The sequence below is a fragment of the Panthera onca genome, chromosome E1, assembly GCF_046562875.1.
Source record: "Panthera onca isolate mPanOnc1 chromosome E1, mPanOnc1 haplotype 2, whole genome shotgun sequence".
NCBI classification, from domain to species: domain Eukaryota; kingdom Metazoa; phylum Chordata; class Mammalia; order Carnivora; family Felidae; genus Panthera; species Panthera onca.
In genome coordinates, this window is record NC_138352.1 from 10,503,209 (window position 1) to 10,521,833 (window position 18,625).

Sequence of the window (18,625 nt, forward strand, 5' to 3'; positions counted from 1 at the left end):
CCCAGTTGTTTTTTTCTTTTTAAATGTTTATTTATTTTTGAGAGAGTGAGCAAGAGAGTGGGGGAGGGGCAGAGAAGGAGGATCCAAAGTGGGCTGTGCACTGACAGTAGAGAGCCAGAGAGCCTGATGCAGGGCTTGGACTCGTGAATCTTGAGATCATGACTTGAGCCGAAGGCCGACACTTAACTGACTGAGCCACCCAGGTGCCCCTGAACCCAGTTTTATTAATTTCAGGATCCTTTTGAAAAAGACATTCATAATAGCAATATTCCTTAGTAGGGAGGTGAACAGAAAACTATTGGGAAGTACTTGGAAAAGATATATACTGGAGAGAAAATCAAAGATGTGTTTAAAAGAGCATAAATATCCCTGAAGTTGACATGGAACTCAAAAGGGGGAGTATTGCTTAGTAACATAAGCCAGATCCAATAGCAAAATCAGAATCAGAAGTTGGTGGGGGTTTTTTTATTGTGATAAAATCGATCATTTTACTTTTTATTTTTTTTTAATGTTTATTTTTGAGAGACAGTGCACGTGCACATGTGCACACACATGCATGATTGGGGGAGAGGCAGACAGGGAGAGAGAGAATCCCAAGCAGGCTCTGTGCTGATATGGGACTTGAACCCGAGGCAAAATCAAGAGTTGGATGCTTGGGGCGCCTGGGTGGCTCACTCAGGCGTCTGACTTCAGCTCAGGTTATGATCTCATGGTCCATGAGTTTGAGCCCCACATCGGGCTCTGTGCTGACAGCTTTGACCCTGGATCCTGCCTCAGATTCTGCGTCTCCCTCTCTCTCTGCCCCTCCCCTGCTTGTGCTCTGTCTCTGTCTCTTTCTCAAAAATAAATAAACATTAAAAAAATTTTTTTTAAAAAAAGGAAAGAAATCTAAACCAAAGTCACAAAGATTTTCTTTTATGTACTTTTAGAAATTTTATATTTTTACATTTAGGTGTAGGATCCATTTTTACTTAATTTTTGTATATAGTGCAAGCTGTATTTCCAAGTCCCTTTTTTTTTTTATCTCAATGTTCAATTTTTCCAGTATAGTCTGTTGAAAAGACTTTTCTCCACTGAATTGCCTTTGCAGGCTTCTCAAAAATCAATTGACCAAATATATCTGGATCTATTTCTGGATTCTCTATTACCAGGCCAATACCACACTGCCTTGATTGCTGTGGCTTTACAAACCTTGAAGTTGGATGGTGAAAGCCTTCCAAACTTTGTTCTTTTGCGGTAGTCTAATGTGAATGTCTCTTATTACAAGTAAAACTGAGCATCTTTTCATATGTAGAAGCTGCTGGATTTCTTGATCTCTCAGGGTTAGAAGACATTATAAAAGGTTATTCCTTTCTTATTTGCTCCCTGATGTATTTATTATCTCCATAATTTCCCAGCCTCTGCTTGGATCCTTCTGGTGCTGGGGAGCTCGTTGCCTTTCAGGGCAGCCTGTTCCATTTTTTTATACAGTTCTAATTATGTAAAAGATATCGCTCATGTTGAGTCCCAGTCTGTCCCCCCTGGAGTAAGTCTGGCCCTCCATTCATGTGGCAGCCATTGTGCCCTTCTAGACGGCTCTTACCAAGTGTGCTTTGGCCAAGTGGCTAATCCTTTCCAGCATTTCTCATATCAGAATTTCCTCAACCTTTCTGCTGCTGTCAGAAAGCTCCCCACTTTTGTCAGTGTGCGTGATGGACAAATGAACAAAATATTCCAGGTGTGCTCTGATAGGTACAAAAATCAGACTTACCTCTCTGTTTTTGGGGGATGTGGCATGTTAATTAATTAACATGTCTGTTAATGCAGCCTAACTGTGAATGAGCTTGGGGTGGCCATGTCACCTGTATTGAAATTGCACTTAATTAAGCCACTTTGAGTAGTTTTACACAATAGTTTTTGATGTTTAGTTATTTTTGAGAGAGAGAGGGGGCGGGGGTGGGGGAGGGAGGACAGAGGATCCGAATCAGGCTCCAAGCTATGAGCACAGAGCCTGATGCAGGGCTCGAACTCATGAACTGTGAGATCATGACCTGAGCTGAAATCAGTAGCCAGCCGCTTAATCAACTGAGCCACCCACGCGCCCCTATACAATAGTTTTTGAACCTAAGCGTAGGACATAATATCGAATCTATTACAGTTAAATTAAATCTGTTAGGTGCAGCCTGTTGAGATCTTCTTGGATCTTGACTTTTATCTTGTTTCCAGATTTATGCTATCTGAGATTAGCACACCATCTGTTTTCTCACCCAAGTCATTGATAAAAATATTGATTAGGATGCCACCAAGGAGAGAACCCTGAGGCTTGTTATTAAAAAACCTCCTTCCAGCTGAACATCAATCCATCAGTTAGTACCCTTTGGGCACAGCTATTCAGCTGAATACAAGTCCCCCGCATTGTGTTTTCTGGGTGTTGGGTATGGCTAGAGTATGAGCAGAGCTAATGAAGATTGTATTGGAAGGGATTAGAAGGACAGCCAACTCCTCAGCTCGCCCTCCACCTGAACCTTGGGCATCCACTTAGCTCTTTTTGATGCTGGATCTGAACTTGGCACCAGGAAGCATCCGTCCCTTTGTTTCCATGGCTACTATGCTGCCTTTGTCTAGATACTCGTCATGGCAAACCAAAATTACTGTAATTTTCGTCTACCTCTTCTGCCTGTAATTTCTTTCCCTTCCTCCTCTGATCCGTTCTCTACCCTCTTAAAATACTGGGACCTGCTCAGAAACCTTCAGCGACTCCCCAGGGTCACTTTGTTTTGGCCTTCAAGCACCTATGCATTTCAGCTCCTGATTCCCCTCTCTATGTGGCCTTTCATTTCTTCTCTCTTACTTAGGTCTTCTGCTCTAATCGAACAGATCAGATCACCATCTTTCAAAAAGGCTCTGTCCATTTCTTCCTTGGTGGCTTTGTTGAGACTCCTTGTTCTCCCTCTTCTCACCCTTAAGCTTTCCTGAGTGCACCACTTGGGTCTTGGCTTCTTCCAGGAAGGGATCCCTGGCCCCGCCAGCCCCCATTTGCAATTCTCATTTGGTATTTCAACGCCAGTGTGAATATTTAGTTATGTTTTCTCACAATATTCAAAACCTGGCTATAGTATAAATCCCTCTATGGAAGGGACCATATCTTATACTTTTGTCAAAGCAGGACCATTCCGTACGCTTAGTAAATATATACAGTTATTATGTGCAGTAGGCATTTAATAAATGTTCACGTCCCTCATCAACCCTTCTCTTTTATATCCACCATATCTTGTGTGTGCTAGGCATTTTAGAGCTTGGTAGAGCTGATTAGTTGGATCTCAGATCCCACCTTACTTTTTAGAAATGAACTCTACTGACGCAATATTTCCACAAGATAGGATGCACCTATTTAAGTATGTAGTTCAAAGAGTTTTGACAAAACTATACACCCTCGTCACTGCCACCCACAGTCAAGATATTGAACAAAAGACCCCTGTGCCCTTTGCAGTCTTTCCCTCCCCATGACCCTAGGCAACCCCTTCCCTGCTTATTGTCACCATAGATTAATTTCACCTGTTCTCAATTTTATATAATGGGATCATATGCTATGTGCTCTTTTGTGCTTCTTTCACTCAGCAAATGTTTTTGAGATTCAGCCACATTGTTGTATGTGTCAGTCACTCCTCTGTTTGGTCACTCCTTCTGGGCAGAATTCCATTGTATGGATATACCACAGTTCATTCACATGTGAACAGACATTTGGGTTGTTTCCAGTTTTGGGCTATTTTGAATAAAGATGCTATGAACATTTGTATACAGTTCTTTTTGAAGAAGTATGTTTTCATTACTAGGATATATAGTGAATGTATACTTAACTTTCTTAGAAACTGCCAAAATGTTTTCCAGAGTGATTGTACCATGTTACATTCCCATCAACAATTTATGGGTTCATATCCTCACCAACACTAAATATTGTCAGTCTTTTTCATTTTAGGCATTCCAATAGGGTATGTATGGGTATTAATATTGATAAACATGAATATATTAATATAAATTTTAACATTTAATTATTTAAACATTAAATGTTAATATTGAGTCTTCCAATCTATGAACATGGTATATCTCTCCATTTATTTAGGTCTTGAATTTCTCTCAATAGTGTATAGGCCATATATAATAATTTTTAATGTTTATTTATTTACTTTTGAGAGAGAGAGAGAGAGAGAGAGAGAACAAGCAGGGGAGGGGCAGAGAGAGAGGGAGACAGAATCTGAAGGAGGCTTCAGGCTCCAAGCTGTCAACACAGAGTCCGATGTGGGGCTCAAATCCACAAACTGTGAGATCATGACCTGAGCCGAAGTTGGATGCTTAATTGACTGAGCCAACCAGGGGCCCCTTACATATATATTTTAAAAAGTCATCCCTAAGTATTTTGTGGGGTTTTTTTTTGGTGCTATTGTAAGTGATATTGAAAGTGTCCTATTTTTCTATATTTCATTATAGCACGTACAAATTTAATTTATATTTGTATTTTGTATTTTGACCTGTATCTTGTAACCTTGCACACTTATATGTTCTATTCCTTAGAATTTTTTCATATATTATCTAGCCTTCTGCAAATAAAGGCAGTTTCACTTTACAATCTTTATGCCTTTCATTTCTTTTCCTTTTTTTTTTTTTTTTTTTTTTTTTTTTTTTTTTTTAAGTAAGCTCTAGGCCCAGTGTGGGGCTTGAACTCATGACTCCGAGATCAAGAGTCGTACGCTCTACTGACTGAGCCAGCCAGGCACCCCTGTTCTCCTTACTTCTGAGTCTTTATTCTTCACCTAGGTGGCACTTTGTTCATATTTCTTATTTCTTGGTGATAGTAATGGCAAGTATTTATTAACACCTACCATATGCTAAATACTGTACTAGACCCTTTGCGTATAATATTTTATGTAATTCTTGTTCCTTCTTTGTGAAATAGGCATCATTCTATGAACAAGGACCCTGAGGCTCAGAGAGACAAGTAATTGGCCAAGGTGATTTGGCAGTTGATACATGTTGGAGCCAGGATTTGAACCAGGGGTATTTGGCTTTGAAGCCTGTGCTTTCTTTCACATTGGACGAGGGGTAGAACTGGCCCTTTAAGGATCTAGCTGCTGGTTTCAGATCAGGCAGTTGAGGACCATTCTTTCCCAGAATCCCATGTATGGAGTGATGGGAAAACAGAGGCTCTTAGAAAAATGTCCTGCTCCTGGCTGCCCTCTCTGAACACTGTGGTTCCAGCTGGCCGCAAAGTTATTTCACTCTCGTCGTGTTGGCAGAAGGAGTTAAGCACAATCCCCATCTGGCTTCTGGTGCCTTGTTTTGTGTGGCAGCTACCTCATCCAGCCCCTGCTGGGATGGGGCGTATGGGGAGCTTGCTCTGTACGCTGTACTCGTAAACATGGCCTGGGCTGCGTGAGTCAGAGCGGCCTTGGGGAGACGTGGATTCAGCCGCTCAGGATCCCATTTCAGTTGGCTGCCAAGGACCAAATGTCACTGCACTGCGAGGCCACTTCCAGTGTCACTGTCTGTCTCTGACCCTCTGGGGCTGGCTCACTCGGCTCTGAAAGCCTCGGCTGCAAAGACAGGCGTAGGGAGAGGTGTGGAAGCACAGACGCGTGAGGTCAGCCCTGGTGCTGCCATGAGAGGAATCACACGGGGTCCTAGAGTGGAGTGGGTGACTGCAGAGCCTAGGCCTCCTGGCTGGGGTCCCCTGGACACAGCTTTTTTTTTTGTTTCTAGACAGCTCTTTTATGGATCATTTCTCCCAGGCTCTGACCAGCTCCTCTTAACAAGGCTTTGCTACAGGCCCCAGAAAGAACTGCCCTAGTCAGCAGGTTGGTGCTTACTCCACAAGGAGTCACTGGGCACCGAACCAGATTACTCAGTAGCACCCTACCCAAACACTCCCTGGTCTGAAACCTTTACAGTGTGCCAGCTGCCAGGATGGATGGGTGACAGTCAGGGGTTGTGTGGGGAGATAGGGCTAGCCTTCATTTTCCAGATTGTCGTCGAGATCGGATCACCCGTCCTGGTAGGTGTGTGCCCGGGTGCCCGTTGAGCGCTGCCCTATCAGCAAAGCACACGAGAGGTTCGGCTACGTGACACGTGGGCACGTGTGTGTGGACACGTGTGTGGGCATGTATGTGCGGGCATACATGTACGTGGCGGGGGGCGTGTTTGTGGGCATGTGGGGGGGTTCCGGTTACCTTAATGCTCACTTTTATTTATTTATTTGTTAAAAAAAATTTTTTTTTTTTAAATCTTAAGTAGGTTCCATGCCCAATGTGGGACTTGAACTCACGACCCTGATATCAGCAGTTGCATGCTCTACTGACTGAGCCAGCCAGGCGCCCCCTAACTTTTATTTATTTTTAAAATGAATGAATGAATGAATGAATTTCCCTGATCTTTTTTTTTTTTTTTTAAGGGTTTATTTATTTAAGTAATCTCTACACCCAACGCGCGGCTCGAATTCAAAACTGAGCCAGCTGGGTATCCCTCATCTTTACTTTCTAAAAAGCTGAGAAATCAACGTTTTTCCTGCTTGCCGGAAGTCTGTGAGTTAGAGTACATGCGGAGCAAAACATAGTGTGCCTCCGAAAATGAGGGCTCACAGAGGGGAAACTTCACCCCTCCGGCGTGGCCTGGGCAGGACCGGCCGGGCTCTGGTGCCCGGGGGTCAAGTCTTTCCCACGTAGTGCTCTGTTGTATAGACGACACCGTCGTGTTTCTCAGTAGCTGCTTGTTCAACAACCTGGACTCATGGGATCTCTTCCGTCTTTCTCCCCAGATGCCATGACTGTGACGGAGTCACTGGGCCTTGTACATGCTGGGGAGGAGCCTTCCTTTTGGGGGTGATCACATTCATCTGGGCATGCCTGCAGTACTCTGGGCCCATGGATCTGAAGGAGAAGCACGTGGTAGGCCATGCTCGGTTCCCTTATGGGTATTGTCTGTGTGCCTCTGTTGGACTCTCCCTACTTGTGTTTGCCTGGGGGGTCCTCACTGGGGGAGGCTTTAAGCCAAAAGTGACAGGGGGTGTGTGGCTCTGAGGATTGGGGTACGGGATGGTGACCCCCCCTGAGAGGGTGCTGTCGCTGGGCTGGGAAGCGCTCCGGGAGCCGGGAGCACAGGACAAGGGGTCGACCAGTTAGCGCAGCGGCATGGGAGCAGGTTTCTGATTTGGGTTGGCGCCAAGCCAGTCTTCCACTTCTTGCCCAGGGGTGTGTAATTTCGTTGGTTTGCTCTTTGTAGGGCTCTGCCCCAACCTGCTGAGCCATGTTGAGTACTGTTGGGCACCCTCTCTGTGGTTAGAGAAGAGCTCCCCAGTCAGACTCCAAACACAGCTGCGTAACCAGCTGGAGGTGAGAGCCAGGAGGCCCAGGCATCTGCGAGGTCGGCCCCCCCCTTCCTCCTCATTGCCTGACGCAGGTACACCTCCCAGCCTCCAGGTACACTGCCTTCTCCTGGCATCGGTCTGCCGTCGATCAGAGTATCCCTCTCCCGTGACGGAGACCACCCCGGCAGAGGGCCTTCCGTCTCTTGCCTGGACTTCTGCCACAGCTTCCCACGGGTCCCTCTGTCTCTGATCTCCTTCCTCCACTTGCTGTCAGACGAAGGTATCCAGAATGCAGAGATGGCCTTTTGTCCCCTCTGCTTAAAAGTCACCAGTGGGTCCACACCACCTGCTGAAACCTTGGGTGTGGTGGGCAGAGCCCTCCGTAATCCACTGCTGCCTGTTGGCCCAGTGTCCCTAGCCTCCCCCGCCGTGGTCTTTAGCACTAGTAATTCTGAATGCTTCAGAGTTTGGGCACACCGTCCACGTTTAGGCTCCTATTTTTTTTTTTTTTTCCTGACAAACTCCTGCTATTCTTTCTTCAAGAGCCATCACCTTCTCCTGATAAGTCCTCCCTCCCCTCCAGAGGACCCTCTTTCCAGCAGTCATAGTCCCTCCGCCACTGTGCCCACCACACGGTATCGAAACAACCTGTCAGTCCCACTTGATCCCAGTGTCCCTGGCTCCTAGCATAGAGCCTGGCATGCAGCAAAGGCTTAGGAAATATTTATCAGCTTGAACTTATGGATAGTGATCTTCCTGCCAGAGAGATCTTGGAAGGTCTGGAGAGGGAGCTGTGGGTCTGCACGCTGGGTCCCTGGTGGAGCCTGGCTGACTGCTGGCTTCACATGCCTCTGGGCCAGCTGTGGAAGAGCTTGTAGGCCTGAACTTGAAGCAGGTATGTTCAGCGTCCTGTTCACAGATGCCTCTGGCTGCTCTCCAGGGGTCCATCCTAGTAGGATTGGCACAGAGGGAAAGCTACTAGCCTGGCTGCAAGGGTGCTGTATACAGCTGTAAGAGCTGTGCACTGTTCAATTCCAGGGAGCACCCCCTTGAAGCTTTGATATTGTGTGATATGGTGGCCTGCCTGCGTGAGGCTGAGTGTCTCAAAACAGAGGACGGTGTTGTCCTCTGGTTCCAGCGTGTTGCTGAAACACCAGGTTTCTAGTGAGTTGGGGAAACAAAGTTCTGTGATCCAGCCAGCGGGCTGGCTTCTCTCTCGAGCCTGAGTAAGAACACTTGAGAGCCCAAGATGGTTAGGTCTCAGGGGTCATTTTTCCTAGAGAATTTTTCTTTATTCTCGTCTTTGTCCTTCTGGAGAGATGAGTCCTGTCCTAGAAACATCATCAGCTGCATTCATGGAACCCTTCCTTTGGGTTGGTGGAGCTCTAGGCCGTGGGGAGGTAGCCCCTGGCTTGGAGACGCTTACAGTCCAGCTGAGGAACTGACAGTACAAGCAGTTAAGAAATAGAACTGGACATGGTTTCTACCGGAGGCGCCTCCTCGTGAGTTGTATACATGGGCTTGTAAAGATCACCCCGGGTGGCCTCCAAGAGTCAGGGCTTCTCAGAGGCATGGGAACAAAGAGAGCTGGATGGCAGAGGTTGATGGAAAGGGCCCGTCGTCCCCTGGCTGTAGCCCAGGATCAGCTTGGCTGTTGCCCGTTGATTTTTTTTCTCCCCCCGCTCCCCTTCATGACCTACTGGTCCTCATTGTCCCCGTCAGAACCTTATCTCCTCGGTTCCGGGTCCGCTGTGGAGGAGGTGCTGTGGCAGTGAGCGCCTGGGCTTCTGTTTCTTGGGTGCAGCGATCCCTTTTCACTTGCTGAGGCTGGCAGTGTGGGAAGGGGCGGGGTGGGAGAGGGCCTCATTGGGGTCCCGCTGAGCCGCTGGCTTAGACCCTATGAGCTGTTCTTTCCAGGGCCCAGCGCACAGCAGGGAGAGTGCTTGCTTAGTTGTGGTGCCCACAGAGCAGGGCCCTGGCAGAAAGCAGAAAGGGAAAGTGTCTCCTGGGAGCAGGGGACAGGGGGATGCCAGCCTCTTCCTGGCGGTTTGCTAAGGCTACGGCCCACTGCACTGCTGCCTCCTCCACCCCCTGGCCTGCACCTCGCGGAGACTTCCCGCCCTTAACCTCTGGACTGCCTGGCCCCTCCTTTTCTGCTCCTGTTCAGATCTGGATTTGGCAGAGGAGGGGGGGCGGGGAGGGGGCTGCGCTGGGTCGGGGGAGGAGAGAGGCGGACTTGAACTCAGCCGAGGCTCTCTCTTCCCCTCCCTGCAGCTGGAGATGGTGTTGTTGGTGTTGTTGGTGTTGTCTAGGAAACAGGGCCCTGGAGAAAAGTGTTCAGGCTCTCTAGTTATTGGACCTGTTGGGCTGCTTCGTCTCCCTTGGGGTTTTACAGCCCCTTCCTAAAGGTGGCCTGGACGCAGGCCGAGAAATTTGCGGTCCACTCCCAAGGCCTTTTGAGGGTCTGCGCTGAGAGCTGCCCGTGTGTCAAATTCGGGGGTCCCAGTGCTCGTGGAGCCCCAGATCACTGGCTGGGAGATGAGGGCCCATGTCCGCAGGGGTCTCCTGTCCCAGAAGCTCTTTGGCAGGTATGTCTAAATGTGACTGCGTGATTATCAGCTGCTGGCCCATCTCTGCTGTTGGGGTTCCTCGCCCCAACCTGGTGGGAAGGTGTTAGGTCTTAGGTATTGGAATCCTCAGAAGCCCTTCCTGTCTGCTGGCTCCTCCCCCTTCAGCTGGATTCTCGCACTGGATTCTTCCGCCTGATTCCGGGCCCCGTGCTCTGCCTCTTAGAAGCCACGGCTCCAGGCTTCTCAATGGCCTGTCCTTCCCCTCCACACGGATGTGCTGCTATTAATAACTGGCAAGTCCCCCCTCCCCTCCTTCCTGCAGCTAGAACTGTGGGAAGAGCTGTTGCTGGCGTGGCTCCATTCGGGGAGTCTCTGAGCGTTTCGGGGGAGCTCTCATGGATGGCGGGCGCCCACCTTGCCCAGTGAGTTGGGGGCCAAGGAGAGGTGGTCCGGGGGGAGAGTCCAGGTACCCCTGGGGGCCACGGTTGCCCCCAGGTTCCAGCAGCCACCTCCTGCACGGCCTCTCCTCCCCATGCATGCACAGCCCCTTGGCCGTGGGTGCCCCTGCACTCACCCCTCGGTGGCCTCTGATGAATGGACCAAGCTCCTGGGCATCTGGCAGAGCATCTACAAACTTTCTCCTCTCAGCCCGGCTCCTCCCTCCCCCCTGCTCGCCTCTCCCTCCCTCCCACGGCCGCTGTTGCAGCACTGCCTCCTCCTCCCTCCCTAAATCTGCAGCGTGACTGGAAATAGGCTGAATTAATCAGCAGGCTGAAGCTCCACTCTGCACGGATCCGGATCCGCTGCGGCTCCGGCTCCTAGCTCCCCAGCCCTCGCCTCTCTTTCTCTCTCCTCTCACCCTCTCCCTCTCCCCCTTCCTGTCTCTTCTCCTCTCTGCTTGAGGGTGGTGGTGGAAGTTCTGTAGTTGACTTCTGTGGCTCAGGCTCTCCCCCATGCTCTTTAAGCAGACAGAGCTATGGATGCCCCATCGGGGCAAATGCACCAAAGTGAGTATATGCCAACTTGGTTTTATATTTCTGTTACAAACGCCTTGTTCTCTGCTTTGGGTGCACGGCTTTGACTTAGCAATTTGCGCCAGTCTTGAAGATGGGTGCCGAACCGCAGGCAGCTCAGATTATGAGGTAGCTGGGACTGAGGAAGGAGGCTGAGAATGGGAGCCACAATGCCCGTGTGTCCAGGGAGCTGCCAGCCAGGCTTCCGAGGCACCCAGAGTAGGACTGGAGCTGAGTGTCCCAGTGGGGCATCCTATCGAGTTATGCTGGGACCTGGGTCTCCATGCACAGGTGACGGGAAGCCCTGGGCCTGGAAGCCACCCCTCCTTGGGGCCAGCAAGGGGGCTTTTTTTTTTTTTTTCCCCCCGGATCACATGGGTCATTGAGGTAGGAGCAACCAGGGCCAGGCTGATTTCTTCCTCAGTCTGGGTGGTCGCAGGAGGAAGAAGATGGGTTGATGGGTCGAAGTGCCAAGGTCAGCATGCGCCCGGAAGAGGAAGAAGCTGGGGGCTTTGCTTTGCCTGGCTGAAGACAAGGCTGATTTGTGTCTGGCCATGCTCAGAAGAGATTTATCGTGGCTACTAAAAAGGACCAGCTTCAGTGATTTAGGCACTATGTGGGTCCCCTCCCCACCTGCACAGGCTAAGAAAGCTGTGACCTGGGGACTTGGTTCAAGGGCCAGCCAGTTCTAATTAGTGGCTATCTGCTGTTGTCAAGGCTAAGGGTCCCCGTCTATGTTTGTAACCTATCTACCTGAGCCTCTGGGACCTGGTTTCTGCTCCCCAAATAGGTGGAGTGGGAAGGAAAAGAGCAGCTGTGTGGACCTATGAGGAGTCCTGAAAGGACAAGGGCTGGGGGCCGGGGACTTGTGGCTCCGGGCCACCTGGGAAAACTGACCGAGGTGGTGCGGGAGAGCTCAGGGGTGTTAGTTCTGGAAAGGCTTGTTAGACTGACCCAGATGCTCTGCGTCAGGCCCTGCAGATCTGGTCCTGTTCAGTAGCGGGTTTTTTTTACAGTTCTGATTTGATGGATAGAGTCCTTTCCCCACCCTTCCGCTCCTTTAAAGCCCCATGCCCTCCCCGTGTCCCCCCTTTGATGACGGAGCAGGCAGGAGAAGTCCAGCTCATGAGGGGCATTTGTGGCCAGCATCCCCTGAGCCTGGGTTTCGTAGGGGCTCAAGCTACTCTGTTGGGTCCACTTGAGTCTGACATTTAAAACGGCGGGATGGGGTTGCTTCTACCTGTAAAGCATCGGTGTGAGTGGGGAGGCAGGAGCCTGCCTCTGGTGTAGAGATCTCGACCAGCCATCCTGCCTCACCCTGGGAACGTCTTGGGAGGTGTCTGGCGGTGGGGCGGAGTGGCAGATTTTGAGCATCTGGAAGCAGGAAGAATCTCTTACTCCCTGTGGGTACTTAAGGCTGGGGCAGCTTTCTTGGCCCTGTGGACAAGAAAAGCAGACCTTCGGGTGGCGTGTGTACGAGTCAGGTCCTTCTTTCTCAAACCAACCATACGCATCCGTGTACAGGGTCCCCCCCTGGCGCCCAGGCTCACTCGTGTATTGAGAAAGGCCGGCGGGGCCAGCTCGCGCGTGGCCCTTTCTTAATTTCCCTTGAAGATGCCCAAGTTCCGCCAGGTTCCTCGGCTTTGGCTCTCACGTTGCAGCAGGGAAGGTGCCGTGAGAGAAAACTGATTTTACCTGCAACCGGGACTCTCCCGCTGGAGACAGGGTGAGGTGTTGCTGTTCCGTGTCAGCGAGGGGGCCATGGCATTTAGATGAGCGTGGCTGGGGCCAGGCAGAGGAGGCTGGCCCAGAAGGCTGTGTCCTCGCCCCAGGGCCTACCTGTACGGGCAGGCACTTTCTTCGGGAAGCATGTAATTACAGAATGGCTACTTTTCCCCTGCTGTGCTGTCTTTAATCGCCAGTCTGGAGCTGGTGTTCCTGGCCAGACACAACATGCGTGGGCAGACACACACAGTCCGTTCCGCAGGCCTCTGCTGGCCCTGACCCAGGAGCACTTTGCCCTCTGGCCCATACCTCCCACACCTGGAGACGCCTGGAGAACAGCAGTGTGCAGGTCCCAGGAAGCCGGGTGCAGAGAGAAAGGGAATCAGTTTCTGGGTTGTGGAAGGGGAAGCCCTGGGTTTGGGGGCACCTAGCATGAGGCAGCGGATGTCAGGACAGCCACAGGGCAAGCAGAGGGGAACTGCGGGTGTCCAAAGTCTAAAAGCCTGGCTGGAGGAGGGGTGCCACCCTGGTTCCCTGGTTGCTCCTCTTAGCCCTTGCCTGCCTTCCTGAGCATGGTCCGCCTCCCAGACCCAGCAGCTTCCCATGTGCCCTGCAGCCCCCTGGGATTTATCCAGCCCTCCCTCTGTCCTGCCCAATCCCCATCTCTTTGGCGGGCAGCCTTTCTACCTCTGCAGGCCAGCCCTTCCCTGCCTCCGGGAGGTTTTCTCACTGCAGCGTTCCTGGAGGCCCTGGCCAGTCCATCTTGGGAAGCTTCACGTCTCCCCCTGCGGAGAGGGAGCTCATAAAGCTCCTGGGGGAGAAGTGGGCAGGGGTGGAGGGGTGGTGTGGGAGGCCCTGTGTACCCAACTTCTTCTTCCCTGGCCCAAATCTTCTTCTTCCCTGGCCCAGGCATCACGCCCTGGGCCAGTCCCTTAGACATGAGAAGGCCTCGGGTCTCCTTTTCCTTTCTTCCTCCCCTCCCCCACCCCCGTGCAGGAGTCAGGGAAGCAGATGTACAGACCTCAGCCTTACCTGACACTCATTTGTCCTGGACCACGGCTTTTCAGGAAGGTCCCAGGATCTCTGCCAGAGGGAGGTGGATGCTCTGGAGTATATATTTACCCTTGCTAGGGTACGGGCCCTCTGCCCAGAGGGCCATTTCTTCCTGAGCTGAAATACCCAGTTATCCCCTCTGGGAAGAAGCAGCTCTTATCTTCATAATCCCCCAAAGCCAGCATGGAGAGTGGGGATTAGGGGAGATTTAGGCAAGGGATCTGGGAAGTCTTGGGGCCAGGTTTGCTCTGGAGCCCGTCCTCATTTCTCGGACTGAGAAAGCTGGCAATGGGCCAGTGTGGGGGCTCCACTCAGGTGGGTCCTACCAGGGCGGGTCTGCAGCCGGGGGACACTGCCCCCATGCAGCATCCCATTCTAGTAATGGAGACGTGTGTCCTGTGAAGGACGAGGCTGCCAAGGAGAGGGCTGGATATGGAGACAGGCACAGAGGAGGAAGTCTGGAACATTAGTGGGCAAAGCCAGGGCAGACCCCAGGGAAGGCGGGTGTGGAGTAGGGGAGGGCAATGGGCCGAGGCAGCCAGGGCGTCACCAGCTCAGCCACCCTTGATCAAGACTCAGTAGATGACCTCAGTCCCTTTCTTGACGCCCCAAGTCTAGGGCTTTGCTCCTTTTACTCAAGAACCTTTCCTGGTGGGAGCTCACACTGGTGCTCTTGGGATGGCCCTGGGAAAGACCCAGTTCTCCCCCAGCCCTCCTTTCCCCGGGAGTGTTCTTTTTCCCAGGACCCCCGACCGGGGGATCTGTGCATCAGATTCAATGGGTGCACCAATCCCAACTTCTGAAGTTTTCATTCAGTGGATTTGGGTGGGACCTGGGCATCCACCTTTTTAGAAGCTGCAGGTGTTTCTGCTAGAGATCCCCGGCTGACAACCCCTGATGGAGATGTCACTGGGATCCCAGAATCCATGCGTGCATTCATTCAGCAAGTGTTCACTGAGCTGCTGCCGTGTGCCAGGCCCTGTCTTAGCAGTTGGCTGCAGGGGTGTGTGGAGATGGAAGAATTCAGACCTGTTTTCAGGGAACTGACAGCCAGGTGGGAGAGCCAGACAAGTACATCTATAATGACAGTTCTCCATGACGCAGACTGGGAGCCAGGTTGTCCAGTGTGCTATTGGAATACAAACCTCTCCTGTAAGTGCAGCCCTTGGTTTTGGGAAAATTTCCCAGAGCAGGTGATCTTTGAGCTCAGTCTTGAAGGGGGAGTAAGAGTTGTCTGGGGCAGGCAGGGTGTTGTTGGTAGGAAAATGCAGAAAGGTACTCGCCCATCAGCTAGGAGAGCATGGCTTGCGTCAGGAGTGGAAGAAATGCCGGAAAGGGGACTGGAGAACTAGCAGATCGCAGATCATGCTTTGGAGTCTGGGCTTGATTGGCAAGATAAACGCGGTCAGTTGATCTGATGTCTGCTACTGTGGCTGGATGTCACAGTTGGTTTGGAAAAGGTAGAGACTGGAGAGGGGGAAGGGGAGGTAGGGTTGGGGGGAGGGGGGGTCACTGCAGGAGCTGTGCTGTCTGGGCCCGGAAGGGCCACATTCCAGGGTTTTGGATGAAACCACTCCTGGGCCCTGTGAAACAGCAGTACAGCAGTTGAGTAAACAGGCCAGAATTCAGGGCAGTGGTCAGGCTAGAGGTAAACTTCAGGAATTGTAAGCTTGGTGGTGATGAGCAACTACTCCATGATGGTGGCTGAGGTTGCCCTGGAAACTTATATGAATTTGTTGAGATGCCTTAGGGTGGGCTGTGGGGTTAGATGGACAGGAAAGAAAAGCCAGTCAGAGAAGGAGAAAACAGGAGCGAAACCCAGGAATGGGGCTGTCAATAAGAAGAGGCCAGGCTGGGGTCACACAGGACAACGTGGGTGGTCCCCAGTGTTGCCCAGGACCACCCCCATCCGTGCCCCGTTCCACCACCCTCGGTGACGTGACAGTCGTCCCTTTCCTGGGAGCAGCTGTCTTTTGTCTGAGATTGTGTCCTTCCCGATGCTGGAGCATCCTCCCTTCTGTGAAATGGTGGAAACAGAAGATCGTGGGTTTTTTTCTTAATGCTTTTACTAGGAACAATGAAGAGACAGCGTCTCTTTGTTAGTTATCCTCTCCCTGCTTAAAAACACACTATGTTTCGGCCTGTGAAATATAAAGACGGCAGCAGAGGTAGAGGGGAGGTGAGGGGCCAGATCGGTGCGAGGGGTGGGGAGATGCTGATGGCCTTGGAAGGTGGGTTAGGAAACCCTGAGTAGAGAGAGTTTCGGGTCTGTTTCTGTTTTAAACTTGGCCTTGAGGAGTAGGGGATTTTTAACGTGGTGATTTGAGCCAACACCCTGAGGGCTGGGACTAGTGGAGGAAGAGGAGGGAGGATTCAGGGGGGAGGGATGAGGGAAGGCCACTCCAGGCAGTGACTGGGGTGGGGGTGGGGGTGCCCAGAGAGATGCTGAGGGCCTTCTGCTTCCCTCCCAGGGCGAGCCACCCTTGGCCCTGGGCCTGTCCACCCGGAAGGCCCTCAGCATCCTGAAGGAGCAGCTCGAGGCGGTGCTGGAAGGACACCTGAAGGAACGGAAGAAATGTCTCACGTGGAAGGTGAAGGAAGCTTTTTCACAGGGAGCCCAGAGCCTGAGTGGGATGGCGGAGAGGCGTGGGAGGCCCGTGACTCTCCCGGTGACCCTGGGCTGCCTCGCAGACTCATGTCCTGGGTGCACTTGGCGCAGGAGCCCGGGAGGAGACCGAGACAGCCCTGGGGGTGGGGGGGGGCGGGCAGGGGGGGGCGGCCAGTCGGTCGGAGGGCTGGGGCAGGATCAAGCAGCTGTGGAAGGTGGCCAGATTCCAGTAGGATGCTGCGTCCCGGCTCCTTCCCCGGGCCCTCGCTCCCCGCCGCCCTTCCTCACCTCCTCACCTCCTCACCTCCTCAGGAGATGTGGAGGAGCAGCTTCCTGCACCACAGTAACCGCTGCTCCTGCTTCCACTGGCCGGGGGCCTCGCTCATGCTGCTGGCGGTGCTGCTGCTGCTGGGCTGCCACGGGGGCCAGCCGGCGGGCAGGTGAGCTCCCTCCCTCCTCCGAGCCGCCCCACCCCTGCCTCAGGTTCAGCATGTCTGCCCCCCACCCCACCCCCAAGTCTGGGTTGTTAGGAATCCTCAGTCCCTTGGCTGGCTGCTGTCAGCACCAGAACCAGACACGCTTTCCAGAAGGGACCGGGGCGGGGCGCCCCTCTCCCTGCTAGAACCCCCTTCACTCCTTCCTGCCAGCCACGGGGCCGAGCTGGTGAGCGCCTCGGCGCTGTGCCTCCTGCTCCTTCTCAACCTCATCCTCATCGGGCGGCAAGATCGGCTGAAGCGCAGGGAGGTAGAGCGGAGGCTCCGAGGGATCATTGACCAAATCCAAGGTGAGGCCAAGGGTCAGGCGTGCCGGGCGGGAAAGAGTGCCCTGTGATGCGTCGGAGCCCTGTGAGCTTTTCTCCCGAGTCCCAGCCAGGAGCCCGGCACACGGGTGGTCAGCATTCTGGCGGCTGTTGGCGTCAAGAGAGTGAGAAGGCTCACCTGCCCTCTTTTGAGCAGGACAGTGATAGCCAGGGACAGCTAGGTGCATGCAGGTGGTGGCCTGGGCACGGCACGCAGGCTTGCTAACGGTGGGAGACTAACAGAGAAGACCCTCTCTTGGCAGGAGAACAGTGAGATTTTTCCCTTCCACGTCTGTCTTGTCCAGTGGTACTGGGCCAGGGCAGGTGGGAAGATGGGCCGGAGAAGTCTAAGACCTGCAAGAATCAGGGGTGGGGGCCCGGAGCCGGGAGCCCCAAATGGAGCAGCCCTGATCCTAAAGAAGGGAGTTGCTCAGTCAGATTTCTGCTTGTCCTTTCATTCAGGTAGTGGTTACGCCCCAGCTATGGATCAGGGGTGGTAGGTTCTTCTGAGAGACGGTGGTTCCCACTTCCCAAGGGCATGTGGTCTTGTAAGAGAAACACCTGTTGTCTGAGACCTTTCTCTAACTGTACTGGGCAGCAGACATTTGAATGCTAAATGAGGGGATGCCTGGGTGGCTCAGTTGGTTGAGTGTCTGACTCTTGATTTTGGCTGAGGTCATGATCCCAGGGTCATGGGATCGAGTCCCGTGTCGAGCTCTGTGCCGAGCATGGAGACTGGTTAAAATTCTCTTCCTGTCTCCCTCTGCCCCTCTCCCCCACTTGCATTCTCTATCTAAAATAAAAAAAAAAAAATTTAATTATTATAAATAAATAAATAAATAAATAAATGCTAAGTGAGAAGACGTTGCTTCATTCTGAAATGACCAATGAGTTGCAGCCTTGTGCCAGGGACAGGAAGTGACTGAGAAAGATGGGCCCTGCCCTCCGAGAGCTTAGTCTCTTGCTCAGGAAGCATCCATGGCTCCCTGTTGCTCATCAAAGCATCCCAGAAACTCTGGCCCAGGCTCCAACCTTCCTCTCCAGCCTCTTCTCCTGCTACTCACCCTCACGTGAAAAGTACTCCCCAGTCCTAAAACCACTGCGGACTTCCCTGCTTCTGTGCCTCCATCCTGCTGTCCTGCCTGCCCTGCTCCTCCCTCACTCGGCTCTAACTGAAGTTCTTGCCCCTCCTTCAGGACCCACCCTTTTGCCCTGAAGCCACCTCTGATCACATCAGCTCCTCTGTGCTCCCTGCAGCACTGGGATCTTTCCTAACACTCTGAGCACATGCTTGCCTTGCTTTGGTGTTATCTGCCCACATGCATCTCTCTTTTCGGTTATGGCTCCTCAAGGGCAGGGACTGTGTCTTCTTTGATCTTTGCACCCCTCAAAGCCCTCGGCCATGGTTGTGAAATGTCTTTGAATGGAACGGGGCTACAAAGAAGAAGAGCTTCAGGTGTTCAGAGGCCTTGGCGGTGCCTGGGCTGGAGCGGTGGGAAAGGCTTCACAGGGGAGGTGACCTTG

The 18,625-nt window shown here is 52.2% G+C and overlaps 1 protein-coding gene across 13 annotated transcripts in view; it reads left to right on the forward strand.

Annotated features, from left to right (window-relative positions):
• Positions 1-18,625, forward strand: part of TMEM94 (transmembrane protein 94) — a 33,786-nt gene that overhangs the window by 3,129 nt on the left and 12,032 nt on the right. For 6 of the 13 annotated variants that reach the window (XM_060645398.3, XM_060645400.3, XM_060645399.3 and 3 more), the window contains exons 2-6: positions 6,785-6,914; positions 7,249-7,358; positions 16,166-16,285; positions 16,615-16,742; positions 16,950-17,086. In XM_060645398.3, coding sequence (XP_060501381.1) covers positions 6,821-6,914; positions 7,249-7,358; positions 16,166-16,285; positions 16,615-16,742; positions 16,950-17,086 — 589 coding nt within the window. In that variant the 5' untranslated portion in view covers positions 6,785-6,820. Of the gene's footprint in view, positions 1-6,784; positions 6,915-7,248; positions 7,359-10,283; positions 10,326-10,657; positions 10,911-16,165; positions 16,286-16,614; positions 16,743-16,949; positions 17,087-18,625 lie in introns of those variants that run through there. The other 7 variants (XM_078438154.2, XM_078438155.2, XM_078438156.2 and 4 more) reach the window with 5 other exon arrangements.